The sequence below is a fragment of the Prionailurus bengalensis genome, chromosome D1 (genome assembly GCF_016509475.1).
Source record: "Prionailurus bengalensis isolate Pbe53 chromosome D1, Fcat_Pben_1.1_paternal_pri, whole genome shotgun sequence".
NCBI classification, from domain to species: domain Eukaryota; kingdom Metazoa; phylum Chordata; class Mammalia; order Carnivora; family Felidae; genus Prionailurus; species Prionailurus bengalensis.
This window is the reverse complement of record NC_057346.1, coordinates 110090271-110115330: the sequence shown is the minus strand read 5'-3', so window position 1 is coordinate 110115330 and position 25060 is coordinate 110090271. Positions and strand designations below refer to the sequence as shown.

At 46.7% G+C, this 25060-nt stretch overlaps 2 protein-coding genes across 6 annotated transcripts; both read right to left on the bottom strand.

Annotated features, from left to right (window-relative positions):
* Nucleotides 1-277: 277 nt before the first annotated feature.
* Nucleotides 278-6857, bottom strand: LOC122484028 (RNA-binding protein 4). 2 transcript variants are annotated; one of them, XM_043581723.1, is made up of 3 exons: nt 6446-6857; nt 2556-3249; nt 278-715 (listed from the first exon to the last, which is right to left on the bottom strand). In XM_043581723.1, the coding sequence occupies exons 1-2, from the start codon at nt 6855-6857 to the stop codon at nt 2564-2566; spliced, it is 1098 nt and encodes a 365-aa protein (XP_043437658.1). In that variant the 3' UTR covers nt 278-715; nt 2556-2563. The 2 variants fall into 2 exon arrangements, with proteins under 2 accessions (XP_043437658.1, XP_043437659.1); XM_043581724.1 differs by lacking the exon at nt 2556-3249.
* Nucleotides 6445-24064, bottom strand: LOC122484027 (RNA-binding protein 14). Of its 4 annotated transcripts, none has more exons than XR_006297521.1 (3): nt 23603-24047; nt 7848-8041; nt 6445-6868 (listed from the first exon to the last, which is right to left on the bottom strand). XR_006297521.1 is itself a non-coding variant. In XM_043581720.1 (3 exons), exons 1-3 carry the CDS (start codon nt 23937-23939, stop codon nt 15634-15636), a joined length of 2010 nt encoding a protein of 669 aa, XP_043437655.1. In that variant the 5' UTR covers nt 23940-24064; the 3' UTR covers nt 14963-15633. The 4 variants fall into 4 exon arrangements, 3 of the variants coding, with proteins under 3 accessions (XP_043437655.1, XP_043437657.1, XP_043437656.1); XM_043581720.1 differs by lacking the exons at nt 6445-6868; nt 7848-8041 and adding exons at nt 14963-15841; nt 16617-18081 and having other exon boundaries at nt 23603-24064; XM_043581722.1 differs by lacking the exons at nt 6445-6868; nt 7848-8041 and adding exons at nt 14963-15841; nt 17971-18081.
* Nucleotides 24065-25060: the final 996 nt, after the last annotated feature.

Here is a 25060-nt window from a genome sequence, read left to right as displayed (position 1 = left end):
CAAGCAAGGAAAGACTGACATCTTGAAACCAGGACCAAGTGGTTGGTTTCATTACAAAGGTGGACTAGTGGAAGAAGTCTTTACTGGAATAAAGCTACCTGCCTGGGTTCTTCCTTTGGCACCTTTAAGACCTATCTACAATAAAAAAAAAAGTAACTGCAGTGATGTTCACCCAGGGCTGAAATGTCAAACTTTATACCCACCCCTTCTCTTCCAGGGACAAATAAAGAACCCAGACACAAGCCCAAGCAAGAACGCTCTCAAAGCACACATGCCCTAAGTTGAAAAACCATTTATTTCACTGGAAAAAAAAAGTGATCCAACTCTATGTGTCTACCCGCCACAAGCCTTTGGGCCAAAAAGACTCAGGAGCAGTGACACTCTCACCAAGGTCATTCCCAAGTCCAACACCCACCGGAAGCAGGAGGCAGGGAGACAGCACACCCCCCACCACAGTTTCTGCACGCAATGAGGCCTGCTGGGAGAACAGAACATAAATGGGAAACTACAGAAGTATTGAAGAACAGGAAGAACAGGAAAATGGGCAGGAAAGAGGAAAGGAAGAGGTGGTCTGAATTTAGCAAGGTAAATTAAGGTCCACGGTTCCTGAGGGACTGAACGTACAGAGCCGAGAACGTCCCGGAGATGGGGTACCACGAAGGGTGTATTCTCATGCACAACCGCAGCTCGGAATTTCAGCCCACACACATCCCACCTGCAAGAGAGCACAATACAGGGGCTTTACAGCAAAGCTCAAAAGGGCTTCCTACTTAAAACTTCAAAGAACATCTTTACAAACTCTTGAACTTGACACTCCTTTTAAGTTTACTTGTACCCATCCCCAGTATCACAATAATCTCTAAAAGTAAATGAGCTTAAAGGCCAGAGAGAAACTGGGAAGGTCAAGCAATCCCAGACTGAGGTCCTTCTCTAAATTAAACAGCAAATATTCTTTGATGAGTGTAGGCAAAGATAATTCATTTCTCTTGATGTTAACATCAGCATTCCTCAGAAAAGGTAATTCCATGTCCCAAATTGTCACTGGAGGGCAGGAAAAAAAAAAAAAAAAAGGTTCCAATTAGCTCTCTGGGGTAAAAGTCAAAAGTATGTTTGAATCTGGGTTTAGTACCAAGGTCCAAGTTAAAAATCATTCAAGGTCTAGTCAAAGTAGCATCAACTGAACAATCTTTAAGACCTGAGGGCATCCAACTCTGCCTAGGGAAGAAACTAAAGAATGTAGTAGAGGGCATATGTAATCTACATATCAAGTCATTCACATTTCTTTTCCAGCCCTACCAGTGATTTCCTATCCAATAATCTCTGGCAAGTCACATACCTTCTGCCTTAACTAAAAGATGACAGAATATCACTCACCCTGACACTACAAAATTACAGATCAATGGTAATGTCTGGGACACGCTGAGAACTGGGGGTTCCCCCAAAACAAAGGGTATCTGAGAATCACCATTTAATACAACAGCAATCTCAAAACACCTAGAGCCCAAAGCTGGCAAGTATCACAAAGAATATACTCAAGTAGAGCCAAATGGATCATGAGGCTCAAAATGTATAGTATAGGAAAAAGCCAGAGGACTCAAGGTAGAGCTGGTTCAAGAGTATTAAATGCCCATAACTAGTGGGAAGATGAAGGGAGTAATTTGCTTAAGGCAAAGCTCCCAACCCTGGTGTTCATTCATATTTATATCACCATATACCTTGAAGAAGCAGAAAGGATGTCCACCAGAACTCTGTGGGACAGTTTAAAAAAAAAAATTGAACAGACTAACCAGGTTCTTTTATAGGACAGATTCAAAGATAGAGCAATAGGGTGGGCACTGTATTCAGGGAATAAATCTGAGCTGAGTGGAGAAGTTGGATTTGAGTCTATGCCTCAGACTCCTTATTGAAAGCTTTATAAACTAAAAGATACCTTTTCTTCTCTCTGCCCCAACTTACCATCAAAGAAGTTTTTTCTATAAAGCTCATAGGGAGTGAACTGTTCAGGAATGTCAGAAAACGCTGCTTCAAGATTAAGATGATGCCACCTGGATAGTCTTCACAGTAACAGGGACCTGAGCAGTGATGACTAATTAACTAGTTATGGATTTTATATTACTCTAGGTCATATCAGACCTTTCACATAGCACAAAGCAGAACAGGAAACTTACAAACCTTAATAATGTCACACACCTAGGAATTCAACAAAGGCTCTGAGAAACAGCACACCTCAGTCTGAATAAATGGGTCCCAGGTTCAGTTCAATTACAGCACATAGGTGTGATCCAACATTCATCACACCATTCTTCATTTTTCCAGGCACAAATAGCATCAGATTGACTCCCAATACTAGGAGCCCTGGAAAAGTAGCCATGACGGCTAAGGATGTTTATATATTTCAAAAAGTTAAGTAATTAAGGACTTCCCCTAGTCTCTGCCATGCTAGTAGTAACCTTACCCTAACCCCGCAAAAGCAAGCAAGCAGGGCAGCCTAACTGGAGCCTGTAGGCTGCAGGAGGGATGGCAAAACCAGAACAGGGGACACCCACCGCTCTCACCTCAAGCTTTAAAAAGCTGAATACCGCGCCCGATCCGCATACTGCTCCCGCTCATACCGGGCCATGTCGTACAAGGAATTCCGCGCGGCCGCCGAAGCTTGGGACAACTCACTCTCATGCCCGTAACCGTAGCCCTCTCCAACAGTGGGGACTGGGGCTGTAGCGCGACGCAGGGGGCTCCGATCCCGCCCGTAATATGAAGTGGAAGCTGCAGTAACAGCAGCAGCGGCTGCTGCAGCAGCAGCAGCTGTAGCAGCAGCAGCTCCTGAGGTCGGCAACAGGTGTCTATCGTAGGGATCGAGAGAGGTGGAGGTGAGGTGACTGGCCATGGCTGTGTTCTGGACTTGTGGCAGCTGGGACAGGGTCTGCTCTGCGTAATTATAGGCAGAGGCAGCTGCAGCTGCCACTGCCTCATAGGACCGGGCAGCACGGCAGCGCTTGTAGTAGGCATCGAGCGCTCCGTACGCGTTGTTGTAATACAATGAATCCCCATAGCTCATGGTGTAAGGTGTACGCACTGCTCCATATTGCTCATTATATTGCTCGGTAAAGTCTGCCACTCGGCCAGAACGATCTATCGGACACTCTTTGGACCAGTGCCCCTCTTTCCCGCACCGATAGCAGCCGCTCTGGTCTCCCATCCCGGGCGCAGTCCTAAGCCGGCTGGTGGACAACTGCACGTGCATTCGTTTGCCTTGAAGAAACAGACGCAAGAAGGGTTGCTATCACTCTTAGTCATAGCCCCCGCCCCTACCCCAGACACTGGTCATAGCAATGGCTTTACTTAGACAACACTAATGCAGGATTCCTTGCCAAAAGATTTTTTTTTTAAGTTAAAAAAAAAAAAAAAAAGTCCACTACATAAATTCAATACAATGACCTGTTTAAAGACAAAGATCAGTAAGATGAAGAAATGTTTCAGCTCTAACACTAGTTTAAAGCTTGGGCCCAATAATAAGCACCTCATCCTTTGCCAAGTAACTAGACAAAAACTACCCTGAACAATAGCCCAATAACAAAAGAAACTGTATGAGTGCTCCACAAGATTCTCACATTTCCAATCTTCACCATCAAGACTGATTTCATTAAGCAGGACACTACAAAGGCCAGTTCCCCAGTTCCCCACTCCAAAAATCAAAGAGAATAAGACCTGAAAGTTACCACTGATAGAGAATATAACCCAGACCTGATCCATGACTGAATGTGATAAGCAAGTTTCAAGATTTGTGGGAAAATCACTCGTGAATTGGGGGAAAACGGACAATCATATGCATTGAAGGACTGCCTTCCCCTTTAACAGAGTCCTTTAAATTGTTGGTCCTGATATTCATTCTAACAACGATTCTTTACAATCTGACAACTTTAGGGACTTCCTGATAAGGCCTAAGGAAATAGGACAGGCAATTCACAAAATGCCTGAATTTTTAAAAAGATTATGAAAAACATGGAAGAAAAAGGGGAGGGAGATGAGAAAAATGGGGAGAATAACCAGTAGTACTAGTGGATCAAATAATTCATTAACAAGACTAAAGTACTTTTTCTCCTTAAACTAGGGATCTGAAAGATGGTAAGAACACACACTAAATACTACTTTTTGCTGAGTATTACAATTTATATTCTAGAAATAAAAAAATATTACTTCTGAAAACTTAACAAAAGACACTTTTCTGAAGAAACTTAAGGTTTAAATCTTTTCGCAGGAACAGCTTTGACCTAACATGATCTACCAATTTATTGGTAAGCAAAATTCCAGGAAAAACTTCCAATGCAATTGGCTAGTATACCAAAACATGCAGATGATAAAGTGAATGGTTACAAGCAGAGGAGAGTCAACAGACAGATCATCTACTCATACAACATTACAGAATCGGTAAATAGACAATTTCACATGCAAAATTAAAGCCCTGGGAAGCTAGAGAAGGAAAAGGGAGGTGGAAGGATCAAACTACCCCCAAAAAATCCTGTTGTAAACATTACATCTAAGTGTAGATAGACTACAAGTTAGAAGCTTAGATACACAATTAAGTACTGAAATGCTTTAAAGTGCTATGTCCCTCTGGTATTTGCCCTCGGGGCCACCTTGGCACCTAACAAAACCAGAGAAAACAGGTGCAACCAAGGAACTAAACAAGCACATTCATGACATTAAGGTCGTTAACTAATGCCCTGATCTAAGGATGCGTCAATTCCAAAACCAGGAAAAGAAACTAAACCTTTAAAAATATCTACAATAGAGATCTTTAAAATGGGCAAACAATAGAGAATACACCCAACACTGAGAAACTGAAAAACCATCTTAATAAATCCCATTGCTCCATATACACATAGAACTCTACTAGACAATACTAAGGAGAATAACTAATACTAAGTAATGAAAATATAAATAAGCAGAAATAGCACCACAGAGCCTACAGTTCATACTCAAGAGTTATGCATAAGGACAGGTTGTCCTGAGTCAGTACACACTGGTCTCCCGCTACACATATACCTGCTACAATCAGAAGCTACCACCCACTCTATGACTGGATTGAAGTGGAGAAGAGGGTCCAAAAATTAGGTATTATACCACAAACCCTCCACAAAAGCAGCCTTTGCTCCCAATTAAGTTGTTGGCAGCAAGTTAATTCTCAACTTACCAATTAAAAAAGAAAAACAAACTAGACCTGAGAGACTAGTGACACTTTTCTTTAATAATGCACAGCAATACCCACGACACAGTGCACTGTTAAGTTGGGAGAACGACTGGACCTCCAACTCTAAGAAAGGTCCAATCTAAGGGAAATAAACACACAAAACAGGAGCGATGACTTAACAAGAGAGTACTCAGAAAAGGAAGCAGTAACTACCTTGTTTGGGCTAAAAAGGTTGGAATACAGTTTAAAAATGTAGCAAGGAATTATAGGACTACCCCGTAATTTGGAAGTAGTTACAATCAAAGGGAAAAAGCTTTTTGCTACGGGGGACACAAGGGGATGGTGGGATGGAAGAAAAATTAGCAACTCACCATGGTTACCACACTCACCCTTCCTGATTGCCACTCTTGCCACAGGAGCTCAGAACTCAAACTAAGAAAAGATAAAACTTTCCAAATAAAGCAACAATCCATACCATCACTCATACTGCCCTCTATGTACACTAACAATCTAGTCAAGGCTCTAAGATAACACCCATCTAAGGGCTCTACTCACCAAGGATGTTGAGTCCACCCTCAAACAGTGAAAAGACATTGCCATTATTGCCCCCAAACCCCAATATCCCCTCCTCAGCAACTCCTGAAATCAGACTTTTATTCTGGAGTGACCTCATCCTCAAAACAGAACCTCTTGGTACAAGCATAACTGAAAAGGAACAAGAGCGGTAACCCTTTAAAAACACTAGTTATCTCAACACTAGTTACTTAATAACTAACTACCTTTGCTGGGAAGTTAGGAGTTGGGATGAGGTGGGGGAGCTTACCAGGGATTCTGCTCCCCAAAAGTGTTAAGACGCTTTTGGGTTTGTCAGGTTCTTCATATGTAAAATAAGGCATAATGCTGATACTGGGCTGAGGCAATAAATTCAGAGTGAACCACTAAAATGTGCTCTACTATCAAGAAAAAGGGAAGGAAAAAAAGGTAAGTGGGAAAATCAAAGGAAAAGACTTCTGCACTAATAGACATAAAACCCTTAAGAGTTCCAAACTAAAGCCATGGGTGTTTTCCCAAAGGGACTGGTCTAAGTTAAAGCCTCGAATTCCCATGCATTCTCCATTTTAAGTATATCACCCGCAATGATTGACCATCAGCCAGCCAACAGCTCTATCTGTACCCCCAAACCCCTCCCCTTACTTATCCAACCTATTTTCTGCACACAGGCTGTGTTCAGCCCTCTTCCCAAACAGGGTGGTTCACCTTGAAACTCTGTGTTGTCAAGGCCCCTGATGGCCTCCACTGCATCCTCTGCCCGCTCCATGTGCACGAAGGCATAATCTTTCACGATGTCACATTCGATGACTGGACCATACTCCTCAAACTTGGCCCGAAGCTCTTTGTTGGTACAGGTGGGACTGATGTTGCCCACATGCAACTTGGTGGAGGTTTTGCTCTTATTCTTGCTGGCTTCCACATTGATGTTCACCCCATGCAGCTTGTAGTGGTGCAGGTTGCGTATGGCATCCTCGGCCGCCGTCTTGTCCTCTATGTGCACAAAGCCGTAGTTCTTAATGATGTCACATTCCAGCACCTTCCCATACTGCTCGAAGAGTGAGCGGATCTCCTGCTCTGTGGCCTCCCGGGGCAGGTTACCAATAAACAGCTTCACCATCTCGACACAGCCTGTGTAAGAAGAAACAAAATTTCTAACAAAAGACCTTAGGCTCACATCAGTTAAAACAAAAACAAACAAAAAACCCCGGCCACCTCCTTTCACTCTAGCAAATATTTGCAGTTCTCCTCTCTCACACTCCTACCTCCACACAACAATCAAAGGAAAAGTGGAAATAAGGAGGCCTGCCACAATACCGGGTGTAGAACCCTAGAATGATGAGAAAATGTCTGTAACAGAAAACTCCTTAGTAGACAAAGGGTTTGATAAGAGTTGGATAGCTTCTAACGAAAATGGAAATGAAAGTGAGAGCATACATGCAGCGCTGGGGATACTGGGCTTTTCTATCCACTGGGAGGTCAGAAAACGAAAGGTCTAACTGCAGGCTGCCTAGACTGACTACTGAAATTGTGAATCAGCTCTTCCTCCCGCAACGGAGTAAGTAGCCACCATTTCCGGAAAAGTGGGCCTTATAATAGCTTCATTTTAGGGTTTCCTTTGGAAGCAGTGAACGGGAGACCTGAGCCGGAGAGCAAGGCATGAGGAGACTACAGGAAGTGCAGGAGTGGGGAACGCCTCTGTCGGGGTGCTGTCCTACGAGCTCCTGCGGGATGGGGAAATGCGTGGCCAGAGAAAGGGGCTTCAGACTCATCAGTCAGACAACAATGTCTCATAGCCTAAAAAATTCTCGAAACAGGTTTCGATTTTTCTAAGTCTAAAGGAGCGCGGTAATCTCTATGGAAACCTCAGAGCAGGAAACCGAGCCAAGTCGGGTAGAGGGCAATGTGGGGATAAAGGAAGGTATTCTCGGGGGAGGTCGTGGGGGAAGGGCTGCTTCAGGCTTACCGCGCAATGCCCAGCACCGAGGTCGGCTCTCAGAGACGGGTGCGGAGGCCGTGACCCCACTAGGATACCCCTGAAGCCCAAAGGAGTGAGATAAGAAATTTAAGAGAGAAAAGAGAGGCAACGAAGGGGCTCGGAGTCTCTCACCCGCACGGAAACCAGCAGGGGCTCTTCCTCGCGGCGCAGACGCTTCTGACAAAACGCTAAAATGGCGACGGCCGCAGCAGTGACTCTGGGTAGAAGGGGAGGTGAGCCTACCACCGGATTGGCTGCTCGGTAAAGTTAAAGGCAGGCGTTCCCGTGGTTCCTCTTCCTGATTGGTTACCACCAACGCCAATTACCTGAGAGGCCGGGAAGAGGTGGAAACGTCAGTAACCCCTGAGCTTTTACGCGAATGCCAATGAGCGCCTATCTCGCGAAGCCGAAGTCACTGATTGGGTAAGAGGTCGGCGTGAGGGAGGAACTACAAACGTGGGCTTCGCCCGGGTGCGACCCGCCATTAGGCGGAGCGAGCTAAGGCTCCGGTGTGGCGGTCTTTAGCTTCGTGGCGCCAATTTTGTGAAGCTTCCGAAATGTTTCGCCATCAACACGTGCACATCTTGACACTATCCCCCGCTCCATTTTGCCTTCTCCAAATTTCTCCCTCTAAACTCCCAGCCACCACCCCTTCGCAGCCAGGATGCTACGAACGATAGCTTACGCAGACCCAAATGCCAGGTAAGAAAAATAACGAAGCGTCCCCACCGGAAGAACCAACCTCCTCCTTTGCCCAAGAATCCACACCGTAGCCCTCGGAGTCCCGGAGCTCCCCCCAGATCAAAACTACTGTCATGGGTGGTGAAAGGAACTCTGGAAACGGTTAATGGGCGCGGCTTCAATTAGGTTATAACGGTCCCAAGTGAGCCCGGTTGGAGGCTGCGTTACTTGGAGGCACTGAGGAGACAAGTTCCCTCGAGGAACCAGCCTCCCGAAGTGGGTCCAAGATGAAGAAACGGTTTCTGTGTGACCACGTAGACTGAAAACACCCCCACCCCACCCTGAGAAAAAACTGGAGCAGCGAAGTTTTTTGTTTTATTTTATTGGGTGCCATGGGCCAGAGCTGTAGGTTTAAACTCCTAGAACCGACCTTAGAGGGAAGAGCCTAATCACATGAAGCTATAAACAAAATACAATCAAAACAGCATTCGCCGGAGCGTCTGGCCTCCCTCATCACATTTTTTCTCATCCTTTGGCTTCTTCACAGAATTCCATCCTCACTGAGCAAGCAATGACCCTTTGCAAGGCAGCTTTTGAGGAGGGAAGTGGGGAAGGTGCTGGATGAAAAGAACATGATAAAAGCAATGAATTCTCTATGAGGAAGGGGTCATGAGTGGAGATGACATAACACACGACCGTCCACAGCAGCCCCAAAGGGGGAGGGAGGGCAGAAAGAGAAAGGAGTTGAAGTTATGGAAATGGGTTTAAAAACCTGACATGACTCAGGAACCAAATGCTGGAAAACCGGTCAAGAACTTACTCTAAAGTGGGAAGAGCAAAGGACCTAAAAACATCAAAATAATACATTTACAGATGTGGTCGACACTAATCTTGGTCCATTTTCATTGTGGATTCTTATATACGGAATCTGAGTAAAGGCAATATAATCAGTGACGAAGAAAATCAATTCTATGTTAGTCAGCTGCATGTGTGTGCCCTTTTGAGGGGGCCGGCATCATGTGGGGTTCACCATTCAATCTGCAGGGAAACTCATCTGGTATAGAAATCCTCTCAGGTCCTTTCAGTTTGATCTTCCAAATTCTGTGTGTCCCAACAGCCCTGGAGATAAACTTTCTTCCAAAATACCAAAGAAGATGAGATCAACTCGCTCTATAAAACTAGGAATCTCTCCAGGTCCAACGCAGAAAGGACTGGGAATATAAATCTCAGGATCACAATCCATGCCAGTTTGCAGATCACAGTACCGCCGCCCCCCCCCCCCCCCAATCTCATTACTTGATTTACCTTCTGAAAAGCCTTTCAGGTGGACTTATATTTGTTTCATTTTGCAAACTCATCCAACTGTATAAAGCACATTAAATCATCCCCCTCTTCTTAAAATACACTGCACTGGAAAAATTTCACTTACCCTACCTGATCTGGTTCTTGCCAGAATCTCCTAATCTCTTTAACAACCCCCACTTGCCTCACCCCACTCCCACCCCACCCATACATACTATGCTCCACCCCACTGGCCTTTTTGTTCCAAGTTCATTCAGACTGGAATGTTCTTTCTCCAGGTGCTTCAGTGGCCACCCCATCTAGACATCCTCCTACTCCAAAAGCCTACCTTGGAACTCCATCCCATGACTTCATGTTATTTTTCCAAATACTTACCATCACTTGAAATCCTATTTGTTCATTCCATTTCTTTCTCCTACCTCCTACCTCCCATCAAATAATTTGTTCGAGGGCAGGGACCTTTTCTTCTTCCTTACTCTATCCTCAGTGTTAGAAATGCACCTGAAACATGGTAGGCACCCAATTATTTGTTGACTAAGTTAACACATGGGTGAATGCAGGAGTTAACTTCTTGGAAACCAAAAGGAGAAATGACGAGATTTTCAGTCAATATCAGCTTAAGATCATGGACACTTAGTTCTAAAAACAAGCACTTGATTCATATCACCTAGTATACTTTCCAGTCTCCCTCAAACAGAAAAAGCAGGTGCCCAAAAGCCAGGGGGTAACCTATGCTACAGCTTTTCATCACCAGGATTACCAGTTTGACAAATGCTGCAAAATGAAGCTTTAGGCAGAAGACATTTGTGGTTCGACTGTCTCCACACTGATGTTCACCATCCAACTCTATTTTACTGAGTACTAAGGTTTATAAATTAAAGACATCTGGTCCAAATCTTCTACCACCCCAAGTATGCAAAATAGGATTGAATGCAGTATTTTAAAAGCACCTTGTCCAGGGGCATCTTGGTGGCTCAGTCTAAGGTTAAGCATCTGACTCTTGGCTTTGGCTCAGATCATGATCTCATGGTTGGTGGGGTTCTTCGGATTTTCTCTCTCCCCCTCTCTGCCCCTTCCACACTCTCATTCTCTCTCAAAAATAAATATACTTAAAAAAAATTTTTTTTTTAAAGCACTTTGTCCAGGACACTGTAAATACCATCTTGCTGATTCTTAATTTGCTGATCAGGTTACCAAGCACCTCAAAGGTAAACTGACTTCTTCAAAAAGTCATCTAGGAAGCAGGTATCTGTCATAACCAAGCATAAATATACATTCTGACTGCAGATTTTGAAAAGACAAAAGTGCTTGGAGCCTGGGCTCTTGAAAAGGAAATGAGGGACAAATCCAAACTTAGGGGGGAAACACAGATATCTGTGAAAAACATTCAAATGTGAACAAACAAGCTATTACTTTCATACCTTTTGGGGTATGTGTAATTTATACATGTTAATTACTGGCTCCTGTCCAGAAATGAGTACTGGTTTAATAAAAGTTCAAATTAAAAACCAGTATTCTCCAGGAATATTCAGACTGGCCTTCCTTGACTAAGCCAGTCAAGCAAACTTCCTAAGCCTCCAATCCCACTGGCAGCTACGCTCTTAGCCTCCCCTTAATGTCTTTGCAGGTTCCCTACCCCTAACCTTTCTTTTCCATACCCAAGGAGAATATGATCCCAGGACACTGAACAGTGTTGCCTGAGACTGGACACGACAAAAACCGGTGTGATCCATGGCCTACTTCACTCCTAGGTAGCACTCATTTAAAAAATCCACTGCTTCACTGTTGTTGTTCTTATGTACTGCACTCACACCTACATCCACAGTCCTTTGCTCAGCTGTGTGACAGCTCCACCAGGCCACCCCAATCTCCCCAGAATGTCCTAATTCGGGTCTATGAGACGGCTAGCATTTAATAAGCAGTGACAATACATGAGGCCCCACACTTGTCACATGTTCTCATTTGATCCTTCCATGGCATTATAACGATTACGAGCAAAGTCCTAGACAGACAGTTCAATTCAAAATGACTCAATTCCTTGATCTACTGCTTTCTAACCGTATGATCTTACGAAAAGTTTCTTAAGGGGCACCTGGGGGGTTCAGTGGTTGAGCGTCCAATTTCAGCTCAGGTCACTATCTCCCAGTTCATGAGTTTGAGTCCCACATTGGGCACGCTGCTGTCAGCCCGTTGGCACAGAGCCCGCTTCCCATCCTCTTTCCCCCTCTCTCTGTCCCTCCCCAACTTGTACTCTCCCAAAAAAGAATATTTAAAGAAAAATTACTTGATCTACAGCCTTAATTTCTCCACTTAAAAAACAGGTTTAGAAATAATGGCATTTGGGTTGCAATGAAGATTAAATGAAGTTACTGTATGAAAAGCACTTTATCAGTGCTTAGCAAGTGTTCAATAAATGTTTTCATCTATAAAATCTCCATTTTATAGATGAAAAACCTAAGACAGAGTTCCTGACAGGCCCAAGATTACACAACTAAGTGACAGAAACACAATTCAGACTCAGGAAACCTGATTTTACAGCCAACCCCCCTAGTCATTCTGTGCCAAGTCAATTTTCCATTCAAACAAATCCCATCTCCAAAACATTTTAACTAGTGGAACTGCCCCTTATCTTCCACTACCCTAGCATTGCTTATTAACCGTAACTAGTTCAATGAGGTAGGTCCTGCCTCCCCACATTATAAATTCAAGGTCAGCCCAAGGGCTCAGCTACTTAATACTGTATTTCTGGCACTACAGACACAATATTTCAAATGATTTACACTATGTTTGAAGTAACTTTTAAGAACTACCCCCCGCCCCCAGAAAACTTGATTCTACCCTTTATGATCTAAAGGTAACTATAATTTAGGTGAATATAAATTTTTCACTTGCTTTACATCTTATCTTCTCTATTACCCAAACTTTGATTACATATCATACTAGTCCATAAATCTAGGAAGTTATTTTCACTATAACCCAAGTCATCCCCTATTAGGGTCAGCTTACTTGGCTTGATAGGACAAAATGACTGGAGAACCACCAGTCTATACAGACTTTGGCCAAGCTTAACTGATGGGCAGGACTAGAAAAGCAGCCTACCCAGAGGGTGACCACTGAAGGATACTTCCATTACCTCCACTAGAAGGGATGGGGTCCCAGGCCTACCCCAGACAGAATGTGAAACAAGGTCCAAACCTCAGAAGAGAATAAGCACATTATTCTCTTCTAGCTGACAAGGCTAGAAGCCTCTATGTGGTCTCATTCCAGGAATAAATCATCTTTAACTTCTCCAATGAAGGTCAAGTTGTAGAGGTGATAGATGCAGGAGTGCAAAACCTGGGAGTCCATATTGCCCACCCTCTTATCCCAAAACACCCATTAAATGTATGTCCTCCCATTCACTCAACCCAACCATCTCCAAGTTATAGGACCCAAGAACTCAGAAATCCACAAAAAGCAAAGTATGAAGAGTGGGCTACAGGATTAACACAGGTGGCGTAATTTAAATAAAAGAGAAAGAAGGAAATTTTAAAACAATCTGCAAGAAAGAAGAGAATGACAAATGATTTAGCTTTGTAACCTCTTCTGCTTGAACAACGAAAACCTTGAGGGCTGAGGCAGCAAAGGCATCAGGACCTAAAGACGTTAGGCAGTTAAGAGTGATCATCTAGGCCACATCACTCTGAAGAACTTGGGCTGCAATAAAGAACATCAACACTGGCCCCAAGAGCACATTAAGCTGTTTTTCACAGGAACCATAGGATTGGAATAGTGGCAGAACCCTCACACTGGAGAAAGGAAAACAGAAAGCCATATGACAAAGAAATATTACAAATGCACAGGCCACAATCACAGCCCTGTAATCAACCAACCCCTCTACTTTCCAGAGTAATAACCAGAGCTAAGTTTGTTAGCTTGGTCCTCAGATCACCCACCCTCCCTGCAGAAGTGACAAGAAACCTATCAGACTCCCCCCTCCCAGTCCTTCAAAGAAATGAAAAGGAGCAGCAAAGCACCTGGAGGTAAAGCAGTGAGCAGAAAGAGCAAGGAAAGAGCTATGGCCCCAGTACCCCACCCCCCAAGATTACCCCAGTTAGCATCCACAAGAGCTCATTCTTATAAAGATCATATGCTTTTTTGCCCACTGGGCAGAGGGAAGGGAACACTTGGGGCAAACTCCTCTGTCACAAGGCAAGTTCCCAAGGAACCAGTGAAAGGCAGAAAAGAACCCACCTGAACTCCACTTGATTGACACACACAATTCCCCAAAACCACCTTGCCCCAAAAGGCTCCCAAATCAAATCTCTAAAGCCCCCTTTCCCAAAGGAACAGCAGTAGGTTCCTACCCAACCAGTCTTCTGTTCACTCATTTATTGGTGAACCCAAGCCTCCGTTTTGTCCCTGGCTGGAACTTTTTTTTTTTTTTTTTTTTTTTTGCCCAGGTCCTCTCAACCCCAGTCCCAGAATAAAAGTACAGAAAGAATCTTCAATTTCTCACTCTATCCCAGCATCCCTACTTGGGTTATGCTTGTACCTCACCCCCCTTTCCAGTCTGTGAGGACACCTTCAAATATAAATCCAGGAAGAAAACATCTGGAAACCCTAACAAATGGAGACGGGGGAAGTCTCAGGGAACTGATGGCAGAAGTTGGCAGGACGCAGGAAGGACACTCCATGGTGATGTTCAACAGGCGAAATACCAGGTTTATGGCCATATCCCCCATACCTGCTTCCAATCGTCCCTGCTCCTCCTCTCGCCAACCACAGGGAAGAACCAGACAGACATCACCCTTACCCCACTACTGGCTCCTTTCCGGGTCCCAGCTCCAGCACTCACTCAAGCCCACTGCCTGAAGGATCCACTAGCCTTATAAGCACCAAAGCAGTCCATTTCCCCACTTCTCACTTGAGAAGCCATACCCCAGAACCATCCTGCTTGGAGCACAGGTTGTTTCCGAATTGGAGATAAATCAGGGGGAAATGGGCAAATAAACTTACTGCACTTGGTGTGATTAATTCAACTTAAGGGCTGAGGAAGTCCGAGCAACTTGGTCTGGACTCTCCAGTCCTAAAGATGGCAGACTAACGGGACGACGATGACCTAAATCCCTCTGGGCAGCAGGGAAATCACTAGTTCCCACATTCAAACCCCTTTCCTCATCTGCCCTGGATTCTCCAGCTGCCTTTCCTTTAGCTGTCATGTCTTCCTGGATGTCAAACTGGCTTCTCTGAAACTGAGTGCAATCAAGACAATGACAACCAGGTTTCCAAACTGCAAATTGCCCCAAGTTTTATTTGTAGTCCATACAAAAGGGAAAAAAAATTAAGGTTTTCTAACACCACCTACTTGGGGAGATGGGGATGTGGGACTGTGCCACTCAGCATCAGCTAGAACATCAGGGGGTCAGTAGGGATTTGGACATATACCGACCGTCCCGACAGGAACTCAGTCTCAACACAGTCTATAGTGGGACAAAGTCAGGGCCCCCTGGACTGCTGGCACACTGGCGCACAGGAAATGGTTAAGCTAACCTTTTCCTGGCCTCCCTCACATCTAAAAAGAAAAAGGCGCCGCCGACCTCAGTTGCAGGTTGCTTCCCCATCCAGACGACCTTAAATATCGCGCACAAAAATAAAAGGGAGCCAGGAAAAAATAAAAACATAAAAGAAATTCCCATCCTGGGGAGATGGGAGGCAGGGGAGAGGGGAAACCGCAGATCTAGAGCCAGTAGCAAGATTTGCTGCTGAGGCGAAGGAACAAAGTAGGTTACTGCCGAACACTCAAAAGGATCATCTCCTGGGGAAGGCCCACAGGGTAGAGGGGATGAAAAACCGCAAACGGGAGAGGTATGGGCCAGTGGTTATAACCTGGGCCTGCACCCTACCCGACCTCTCCTCTCCTTCCCTCCCTGTGGTGCCCCATGCCAGGATGGCCCTACATGCGGCGCTGGTAGCCAGAGTGCATCTGAGCTGCCCGCAGGTAATCATTATAGGAGCCCGAATAGCGTGCGTAATCGGAATGGGCATCGGGCAGGCGACGGTAATCCAGCGAGGACTTTGTCGGCGAGCGGCGGAACGAAAGCTGCGACTCTGATAAACGGCGGTAATCAGAGAGCTCGGCTAAACGCCGGTCGGAACCATACCTAGTCGAGAGAAGAAGACAGTTGGTGAATGAGACAATTGAGGGGAGGGCTCCAGGTGGGCATGGGGGAGATGCCAATGGGGACAGGGAGGGTGTGATCAGATTGGTCTCCAACAAACAAGATTTTGTCCGAAGGCTCATCACCCTATCCAGGGCAAGAAATCAAGCCTGGTTCAACCAGTGGGAAACCAAGCCCACCACTGAAGCCCTCCCTTCTCAACTGGCCAAGGTAGATTTTGGTCTACATTCCCAAACCACAAACAAATTATCCCCACCCTGGGCCCTACACAGAAAGACCTTGGTTGTTTATCAACAGAACGGCGGACGAAAGCAAGGTCCCCAACTTCCCAAAGAGTGGACGCACCTCATACACCTTGCCTTCAGCCAGTGAGTGCCAAAGGGACTATTTCAAACCCACCCTACCAAAGCCAGGACAACCACATAACAGGCTTAAGGATCCTTGAGACGGTGGGAAAGGCTATGGGCCACAATCTTGCAGGCAGTAGCTCCAATGGCACTTGGGGTAGCCTAGAGAGGTGACACTTTTCCCAGCCTGACTAGCTGGTACCACCCCAGGCTGAGCACTAATGCTCCACCTGAACCCTGGTGATCAAAAAAGTTTACAGACATCACCCCCCTCGGCCTTTGGACATCCCATGGGAGTAGATGAGAGAAGACCAAAGGAGGGGCCAATGGCTCCAGTTTCCCTCCCATGCCAACCTCAGCCCCTTGCCCTAAGCCCCAGCTGGGGGCAGAGGCGGGGGGGCATACAGTACCTTTTCGACATGGCGACAGCCTTTTTGTAGGGATCGTCGTAGCTGGCCCGGGGTGGGGAGAGACGGGTACGCTCATAGGGCGGCGGGGTGCTGTTGGCGTTGGCAACGGCCCCCTGGGACATGGACAGGTAGGCTGCAGACGGCTGACCTGCCCCATCGTAGGCATTGCCCGGCTGGCCACGGTAGGAGGCAGCAGCCTGGGGATGCTGCTGGGCAGCATAGGAAGCAGCCAATGAGGCTGACGACTGAGCGCGGTACGGAGCTGCCAGGGTGGCAGAAGGCTGGGCCCCATAGGCAGCTGCAGCACCATAGGAGCCAGTGGCCGCAGCAGCTGACTGAGCCCCATAGGAGCCTGACAGGCCCATTGATGCTTGAGCCCCATAACTATTCAGCTGGGTCTGAACAACCGGCTGGGCCCCATAGGAGCCAGCCATTGGGGTAGTGGCTTGTGCAGCATAGGCAGCTGGTTGGCTGGCATAGGCAGCAGCTGTAGCTGGCTGTGCCACATAGGCAGCCGGCTGGGAAGAGTAGGAAGCAGCCTGCTGTGCAGCATACGGGGCAGACTGGGCATTGTAAGAGGCCGAGGGCTGGGCATTGTAAGAAGCTGCCTGGGCCCCATAAGCAAGTGAGGAGGCTGCAGACTGGGCTCCATAGGAGGCTGCCTGGGCCCCATAGGAGCCTAGGGAGGAAGCTGCTCCCTGGGTGTTGTAAGAGGAGGCAGCCGCACGAACCCCATAGGAGGAGGCAGCCTGCGCGCCATAAGAGGATGGCTGGTTACCATAGGAGGCAAGGGAGGAACCCTGAGCCCCATAGGAGTTGAGCGAGGAAGCCGCAGCTGGCTGACCCCCATAGGAGGAGAGGGCTGAGGCCGAGGGCTGAGCTCCACCATATGGGCCAAGCGAGGAAGCTGCAGCAGACTGGGAGCTAGGACTAGCCAGCTGGCCCCTGTATGGGGCCCCAAGGGAGACAGAGGGCTGAGCGCGGTAAGAGGCTGCCTGGGCTGTCATGGGCTGAGTCCGATAGCCGACACCCAAAGAGGCAGATGGCTGGGCCCTGTAGGCAGCTCCCAACGACACTGAGGGCTGGGCCCGGTAGGTGGCTGGCTGGGCCGTCAGAGGAGCCACATAGGAGGCTCGGGGAGGTGAACGGCGCAGGGGGCTGCGGTCGCGACCAAAGAAGGGTGGTGTGGGCTGACGGGCTTGCCCATCAAAGCCACCAGTGCTGTTGCCAAAAGCCTGCTGGTAGTCGAAGGTGGCAGAGAAGCCACCAGTTCCAGGGAATGCCGTATCCCCAGCCCCTGGTTTCTTGGTCTTGTCCCCAGACTGGATAGCCAGGCCGGGCCCCTTCTTCTGACCCTTGGTTGAGAGTTCCACGTTGATGCGCTTGCCCTTCACTTCTTTGCCGTTGAGCTGCGCGATGGCGGCTTTGGCATCTGCTTCCTTCTCCATGTGAACAAACGCGTAGTCTGATAAAGCAGCAGACAGAGGGTTAGCGATTAGGGGGGCAGGGCATGCTACCTGATGGGTCCCAAACTGGACACACAACAGCACCCAGCTGTTGCCAGCTACCTCCAGGCCTCCAAACCCTCCTCTCCAGGAGTAGGTCATAAAACATGGTTCCCACATAACAAAGCTTCTGTCTCAAGTGGTCACCTTTCCCTACGTGTTCTCCCTATTCTCCCCTTTCCCCCGCCACATCACTCAACTCAACTCTCTGGTGAGAGAAGAGCAAAGATGAACAGCAACACAGGATAAAAATCTTCACAGCTCTCATGAGTGTAAATAAACCACCAGACAAAACACAGAAAGGGTTCCTGGATCACTCAATTATTTAGCATTCTCTAACCCAAGGTCACCAAACACTATTGCTCACCTTTGAAGCTTAACTCTGAAATACTGGAAATGACCACTTATGTCTTGCCATGACCCGTATCTCAGCCCAGGGTCCAACTAAATCAAGAAAATTAGAGTGCAGTGCACCGTTCATTAACGTTCTCCAATGTGATCTCTCCTTTTTTTTTTTTTTTTTTCAGAGTACTTCTGTTCTCAAAGTACTTCCATGCATAGGCCTTCATTTGGGCCTCACAACAATCCTGTGAGGTACGCAGAGCAAAGCATCATTATCTCCATCTTACAGGTGGACAAATGTGCTCAGAGAATTTGTACGGCTTGCTCTAAATCAAAATGTCTTGAAGCCAGGAACAGAATCCCAGCTCTTCCTTGCCCTTTCACTACACCAGTCTATCCCTGAGAAGTCAATATATAAAGCAAGACCATATTAACACAACAAGAAATTCAAACTTACAAGAGGAGAAGCTGGAACTCATGTAAGCCAATGAGGCGTGGGAATGGAAACCGAGCCTCTTGGCTGAGATCAGGCCCAAGCCTCTATCCCCCAGGCTACATTATATCCTCTACTGGTTCCTCTTCAAAGTACAGACGTATACCTTACCCCCTTGGGCTCCTGTTCACAGAACAGACAGTTTACAGGAAAGATCTTGTTTCTTAAGCTTCAAGGTGAGAAATTGCAGTAAGTGCAGCTTGCAGGCTCTGCTAAATAGGTTACCCCTGAAGTCCTCATTCAGGATTTGAATGAACTGTGGTGGGATATAAGCTTAAGATAGGATGTTGATCTCAAAGTCCTACTCATCTACCACACAGGAGAAAATTTTAGAAAGGGGAGTGGGAAGAAATTCTTATTCATGTCCAAAATCACATATCACAATGGTACAAGCAAGATCTGAAAAACAATGACAAGACCATGCTCATGGCAAATAAGGCCATGCACTTAAACCCATCTGGATCCATGGCTACTTAAGTACCGAGTACCAAGATACCATCTCACATCAATTTAGGAAATGAAAAACTACCTAGATGAAATCACCAGGTTCCATTCCTGCAGATAACAAATCCTTTTAAACGACCTCTAAACAAGCATCCTAATTTCTAGATTCATACTGGGATGCCCTCTCTGGCTGCTCCCAGAAAGCAAGTCATTTTTCTTCTTGTGAGGCAATGCCACCAACCTGCTTCTCATAGAAATGAAAAAATAATCAACAAGGCATAAATCATAAGTATGGTATGCAAAAGGAATCCTTGGTTAGGCACTTAAAAGCCTCAATTATAGATCCAGATATCGCTGAGTTAGCAAATCTGTCCTACCCACCTCCAAGTTAGGAGATTCAAATAAGAAGATAAAAGCACCTTGTAAAATATAAATAGCTATATGATAACAAAGAATTATGACGATTATTCAGGCCTAGGAATAACCATAGGCTTCACTCCCTACAGAATATTATCTTTTATCTCTAATAATAAAAAACAAAAGCTACCATACCATTTATACATGCAAACTTGGAACCTGCCAGAGAGGATTAAAAAAACAAAATCAACTATCACAACTCTCAGTCCTCACACCCCCATGGTTAGAACCTGATTCCTTACCTGCCAATTAAGGCAAAAGTGTTCCTTTCAGCCTAGCCACAGAGTACTAGAACTGTCTTATGATCTCTCATCTCCACTTTGGGTAGAGGGAGTTAAAAATAGATACTGGTGGTCAGTGATGTCTTTAAAAGCAGAGACTGAGCTGACCCTCCAGAGAATGCAGGACAAACAAAAAGTGGGAGCTTGTAGGCAGATTAAGGGAAATGGAAAAAAAAACCTCCAGGCAGTGTGAGAGACTATTAATGAATGATATTATAGCCCTGGCTAAACTATCTACAAATTCCTGAGACCGGAACAAACTAGGGGAAGAAAAACACCCAACAAAAACAACAACAACTTCAAAGGGTTTACAAGAGCAACAGGACATCCCACTGTCTACTCCCTACCTTAGCCAGGTTTTATTAAGAAACCAACCAAGTTGAAATTTGAAAACTGAGATTTCACATTTACGATTTCAATTTACCACCCAGAGGAGTTCTAGAAACTGATTTTTTTAAAAGCCCTCAAATACAATTATAACCAATTTACATCAAAATGTTCCTAATCCTGACATTAAAGAGAAGTGTGACTTAGTGATCCAGCTGACTCAATTGTATCAGGGTTAACCCTGTTACAGCCAGAAGCCAAAATCAACACCTAACCCTATCAAAGATGCCCAGGAATCCAATTACTCCTAGGACGATGAAAAACCAGAAACCTAGAGAACTCTGCCTGGAAAGCTAGTTTAAGAAACAGTAACCTGTGAGGGAAATCCACTGCATTTAAAGGCACTAGAGCAAGCAATATTTTACAGAGATCGCCTATTGGTCTGGTGGCATCACAATTCCTCTAGAACCAAAGTTAAGAGAATCCAGAGTGGCGCCTCAGTGTCTCAGTCAATTAAGCATCCATCTCTTGATTTGGGCAGAAAAAGGAGTTTTCCTATCCTGAGAAGAATTAAAAACCTCTAACTTTACCCTACAGATTTGTGTATAGGAGGAAAAAATGGCCACCCACCAAGAAAAAAAAAAAAAAGAGGAAACAGTTTCCTCCTCTGCCTTTCACACCTCCCCTGAAGCCTAAATGGTTCCTAAAGCTGTCAGCAACTCTCATACTTCATCTTTGAACACCCAATAGCCGTGGAGAGTGGTTACAATCCACTGTTGCCACGGAGATTTTTGCTTCATAAATCAAATCACACAGAAGCTTCAGGGGTAACCAAGCAACTATGTTTTTCCCCTATGAAATGAAATAGAACTGGTTGTCTTATGCAACCTTTAGCTTCTGTGCTTTTCAAAGACCTGACAGCCAACACCAGAGGACTCGATCATCGAATGCCCATTCCCAACCCAAGAAATGCGTTTTTATAGAGCCAGAGCCAGTCGTTTCTGCTACATTCCCAACTTAAAAGCCACACTTTCTTTCACCCCAGAGAAATAAATAGAAAAGCATCAGTGGAGGACAAGACAGTCAAATCTTTCCCAAAGTCTCTCACATCAAAGTATAGCAGAAGCTCTGTTACTTACCAGGATAACCACAAATAACAACTAACCACTACTGAGGAAGTTTAACACATTTCTGGGTGTTTACAAAAGAACAAAATAGACAAAACTTTCACTCTCGGAGTCAGCCAAGAATTCTACAAACCACATGCAGTTATACACTTCACCCTCCCCGCCACTGTCACTTGGTATCAGTCCAGAGCGAATCCAGGCAAATTTTTAGTTTCCTCTACCACCTGAAAGCAAGTTTCTTGACCAATGAGTTCCATGGAGACTGTCCCCCTCAGATGTTAGGTTCTAGACTCCCAATCTAGTAGCCATCTTGCCTAAGAACCGCAAAAGAAATGTGGTAGGTCAATTAAACACAGAACTGTCATCAGGAGTCATCTACCCCCACTGGTTTCCTGGCCAGATGCCCAATCTGGAGTCCTTCCTACTCTTTAAACAAAGCAAAAATCAATGCACCATACAGCCTGCCTTAAGAGCACCCAGCAGGAAAGCCCGATTCCGGAGAGTCGTGGACTGGCATAACCTGAGTTGAGGAAAATAGAATGCAATATTAATGCAGAACAAGAACTGCTCTTAGTAGTGGAGACTACAACCCTTTACGCTTCCCCAGCTGCAGAAAGGACAAGGAATGGCCCCCAAAATATGCCTTATTAGGACAGCAAATGAAGTGTCTTGGTGGAAAAAGGCACCTGCACCCATTTAGTTCCTATCCCCAAAACTTTTCAGAGTATGGGTAGGTATGAATTCAACACCAGGAGTAGGGCATCAGATACTCCCCCAGGTTGCATCCTTGAAGATGGCAGGGCAAAGTTAATTCTGATCTGTTCACAGGAGGAACAGAGACTGGCCACATACACAAGGACGATCCCACCAAACCTTGCCAACATAAAAGAAAAAGAACTTACAGGATAGGAACCTAGACTACAAAAAAAGTCAACTGGGTCCCAAAAAGGAAGCCAGACCTAGATTACAGTGATACATTTTCCTCAAAGAAAAGGCAAACTGGGGATCTGCCCTAAAAATTAAGACTACTCCAGCAAAGCCGATGAACAAGTAAATTTGTTTAGCCAATGTTTAACGAAGACCTCTCACACACCCCTCTCCAAGTCCCCCTCAGCCACAGAGTATATGCCCCCTTGCAAAATCACCAAGTTATAAAAGAACACTGCCCTGAGGGCATGGGCTTGCAAGTAAAGGCTAAAGAGAAGAGGCCTTCATAAAACAAGCCTCCTTCCCCATTCAAAAGGTCGGGGTTTTCAGTTTATATGTATCTGTATCTATAGTGGGATATAAATATATAGATATAGATATATAGATACAGATATATACATATAAAATCGATCCCAAGGAAAAAAAAAAAAAAAAAAAACAAACCCAAGTTTGAGGGACTTGGAATACAGCGTTGCCACGCCTAACCCACCTAACAATGTTGAAAGGCCAAAGTGGTTCGGAAGGGGTCCCTCCTGTACCCACGAGTAACTATATACCCATGAGTAGACCCATGCCACACAATGCTAAAAAATCCCAGCCCGAGAAACGTCCAAGGGCCCCGTTACCTTCCGCTCGGGAGCATTCATCGGCAGGGAACACGAGGGTGGCCTTGGGGCGTCAGCCCCCACCTTTTCCCTCTTCCCTTGCTCTGACCGACGTCTGGAGAGGAAGTGGGGAAGTGGCGAAATCTTCCCCGCTCCATGATCCGGCTTGTGCCCGTCACTTCCCAATTTCCGCTCGGTGCCAGGCCCAGGAGACCAGTAGAAGGCGCGCCCCCGGTATACTCGCAAGTCTCTCAGGCGCGTCCCCGGCCCCGTAGCTCGGCTCACAGTGGCCGCCGAACCCACCCAGAGCCACTTCCTCCTATCTGGAGAATGGTGCCTGGACCGCAGGGAAGGAGGGTGGCTCTACCCATCGCGCCCCCAACACCTCCGGCCTCGCTCCCGCGACTTCCCCACCCTCCCCAACCGCGCGGTGACCGACCCCCGGGAAAGGGGCGTGGCTAACAAGCAGAGTGCCCAGAGCGCGCCCGCGCCCCCGCCCCCGCGCGCCTCCGCGTTACCTTTCACCACGTCACACTCGATGACGCGTCCGCGGCGCTCGAAGAGGCTGCGCAATTCCTGGCTCGTGCACGCAGCCGACACATTGCCCACGAAAATCTTCCAAGTGTTAAGAGGCCGTGGGCGCGACATCTCCACCACGAGCGCGCGCCCAGGCCGCAGCTCGTGGCCGTGCAGGGCCTCGATGGCGCGCAGCGCGCCTGCATTCTCGCGCATGTGCACGAAGGCGAACTGTTTCATGACGGCGCAGCTCATGACCGTGCCGTAGGGCGCGAAGAGGGCTGCTAGCTCCTCTGGCGTTGTATCTGCCCCATCGACGTTTCCCACGAATATCTTCATTTTGCCGCCGCAGCCGCCTTCCCGGGGAGCCGGGACCTCTCCTCCAGCGACAGGCAAGACGTCCGACCGGCCGGCAGTCCTCCCCAGGAATGGCTGGCGACCGAGAACCCCGCCGCGCAGGCGCTCTGACCAAGCCAATCGGGGCCCGCATCCCGCGCGACCCGCAGCCAATCAGAGAAGCTGAAAGAAGATGCGCTCAGGCGCAGCCAATCCCAGAGGGTCTGGAGCCCGCTTGTTAGCCGAGGGGGCGGGAAAGGGATGGCGGCGCGCGACCAACCGCCACTGCCGGGGGGAGGGGGAAAAGAAGGGTTGGAGAAGGGGGAACGCGCGCGGGGAACGTCGGCGGCCTAGAGGCCTACTCGGTGAGACGGCCTCTGGCCCGGGTGGGGCAGGGATCGGCGGACCCAAGGAAAAACTTTGTTCAGCCGGAAGTCAGAGCTCCTCCCATTCTGACTGCCTAGGCCAAACCCGCGCCCGGAGGTGGCAACGAGCTTGTCCACGAGAGGGTCGGGCCTGGCGGAAGAAACCAGGACAGCCGCCTTCAGTCAGCTAACTGTCCCCTCCGAGACTGCTGGGCTGTCTGAGGGGCCTGAGAGGCATTTGCCCCGGAGGACCCTCGTGCTATTAATTCATTCTTTGGAAACACATTCCCTGATGTTGCTGAGGTCCTAGAAGTAGATGGAGAGTGAAAAATCAGAGTTTGGCAGAGGCCTTTGTGGAATTTTCAAAAGAGGAATAATGAGTTGTATCTCCCTTGGTGTGCGCTTGAAATTACCCACAATAAAAAGTTTAGTGAAACAATATTGGGTCAAAAGAATGGTCCCTGAGGGGACAAAAGTTGAACCTTTATAGAAAACAGAAAATTCAAAACCAACAGATGTATGCAAAAAAAAGTATTTTGCATAGCAGAAGAGAAAAACAAATCCGTGTGCCAAACTCAGGAAAATATTTACCTACATGTTCATGCTACAAATTTTTTGAGCACCTACCAAATGGGCAGCACCAAGGATATAGCAGTGAACAAAAAGTGACCAAAATTCTAACCTTGGAGCTTATACTATGATGGGAAGAAATAATAATAAACAAGTAAGACTTATAGCCTGATAGTGCTAAAGATTTGA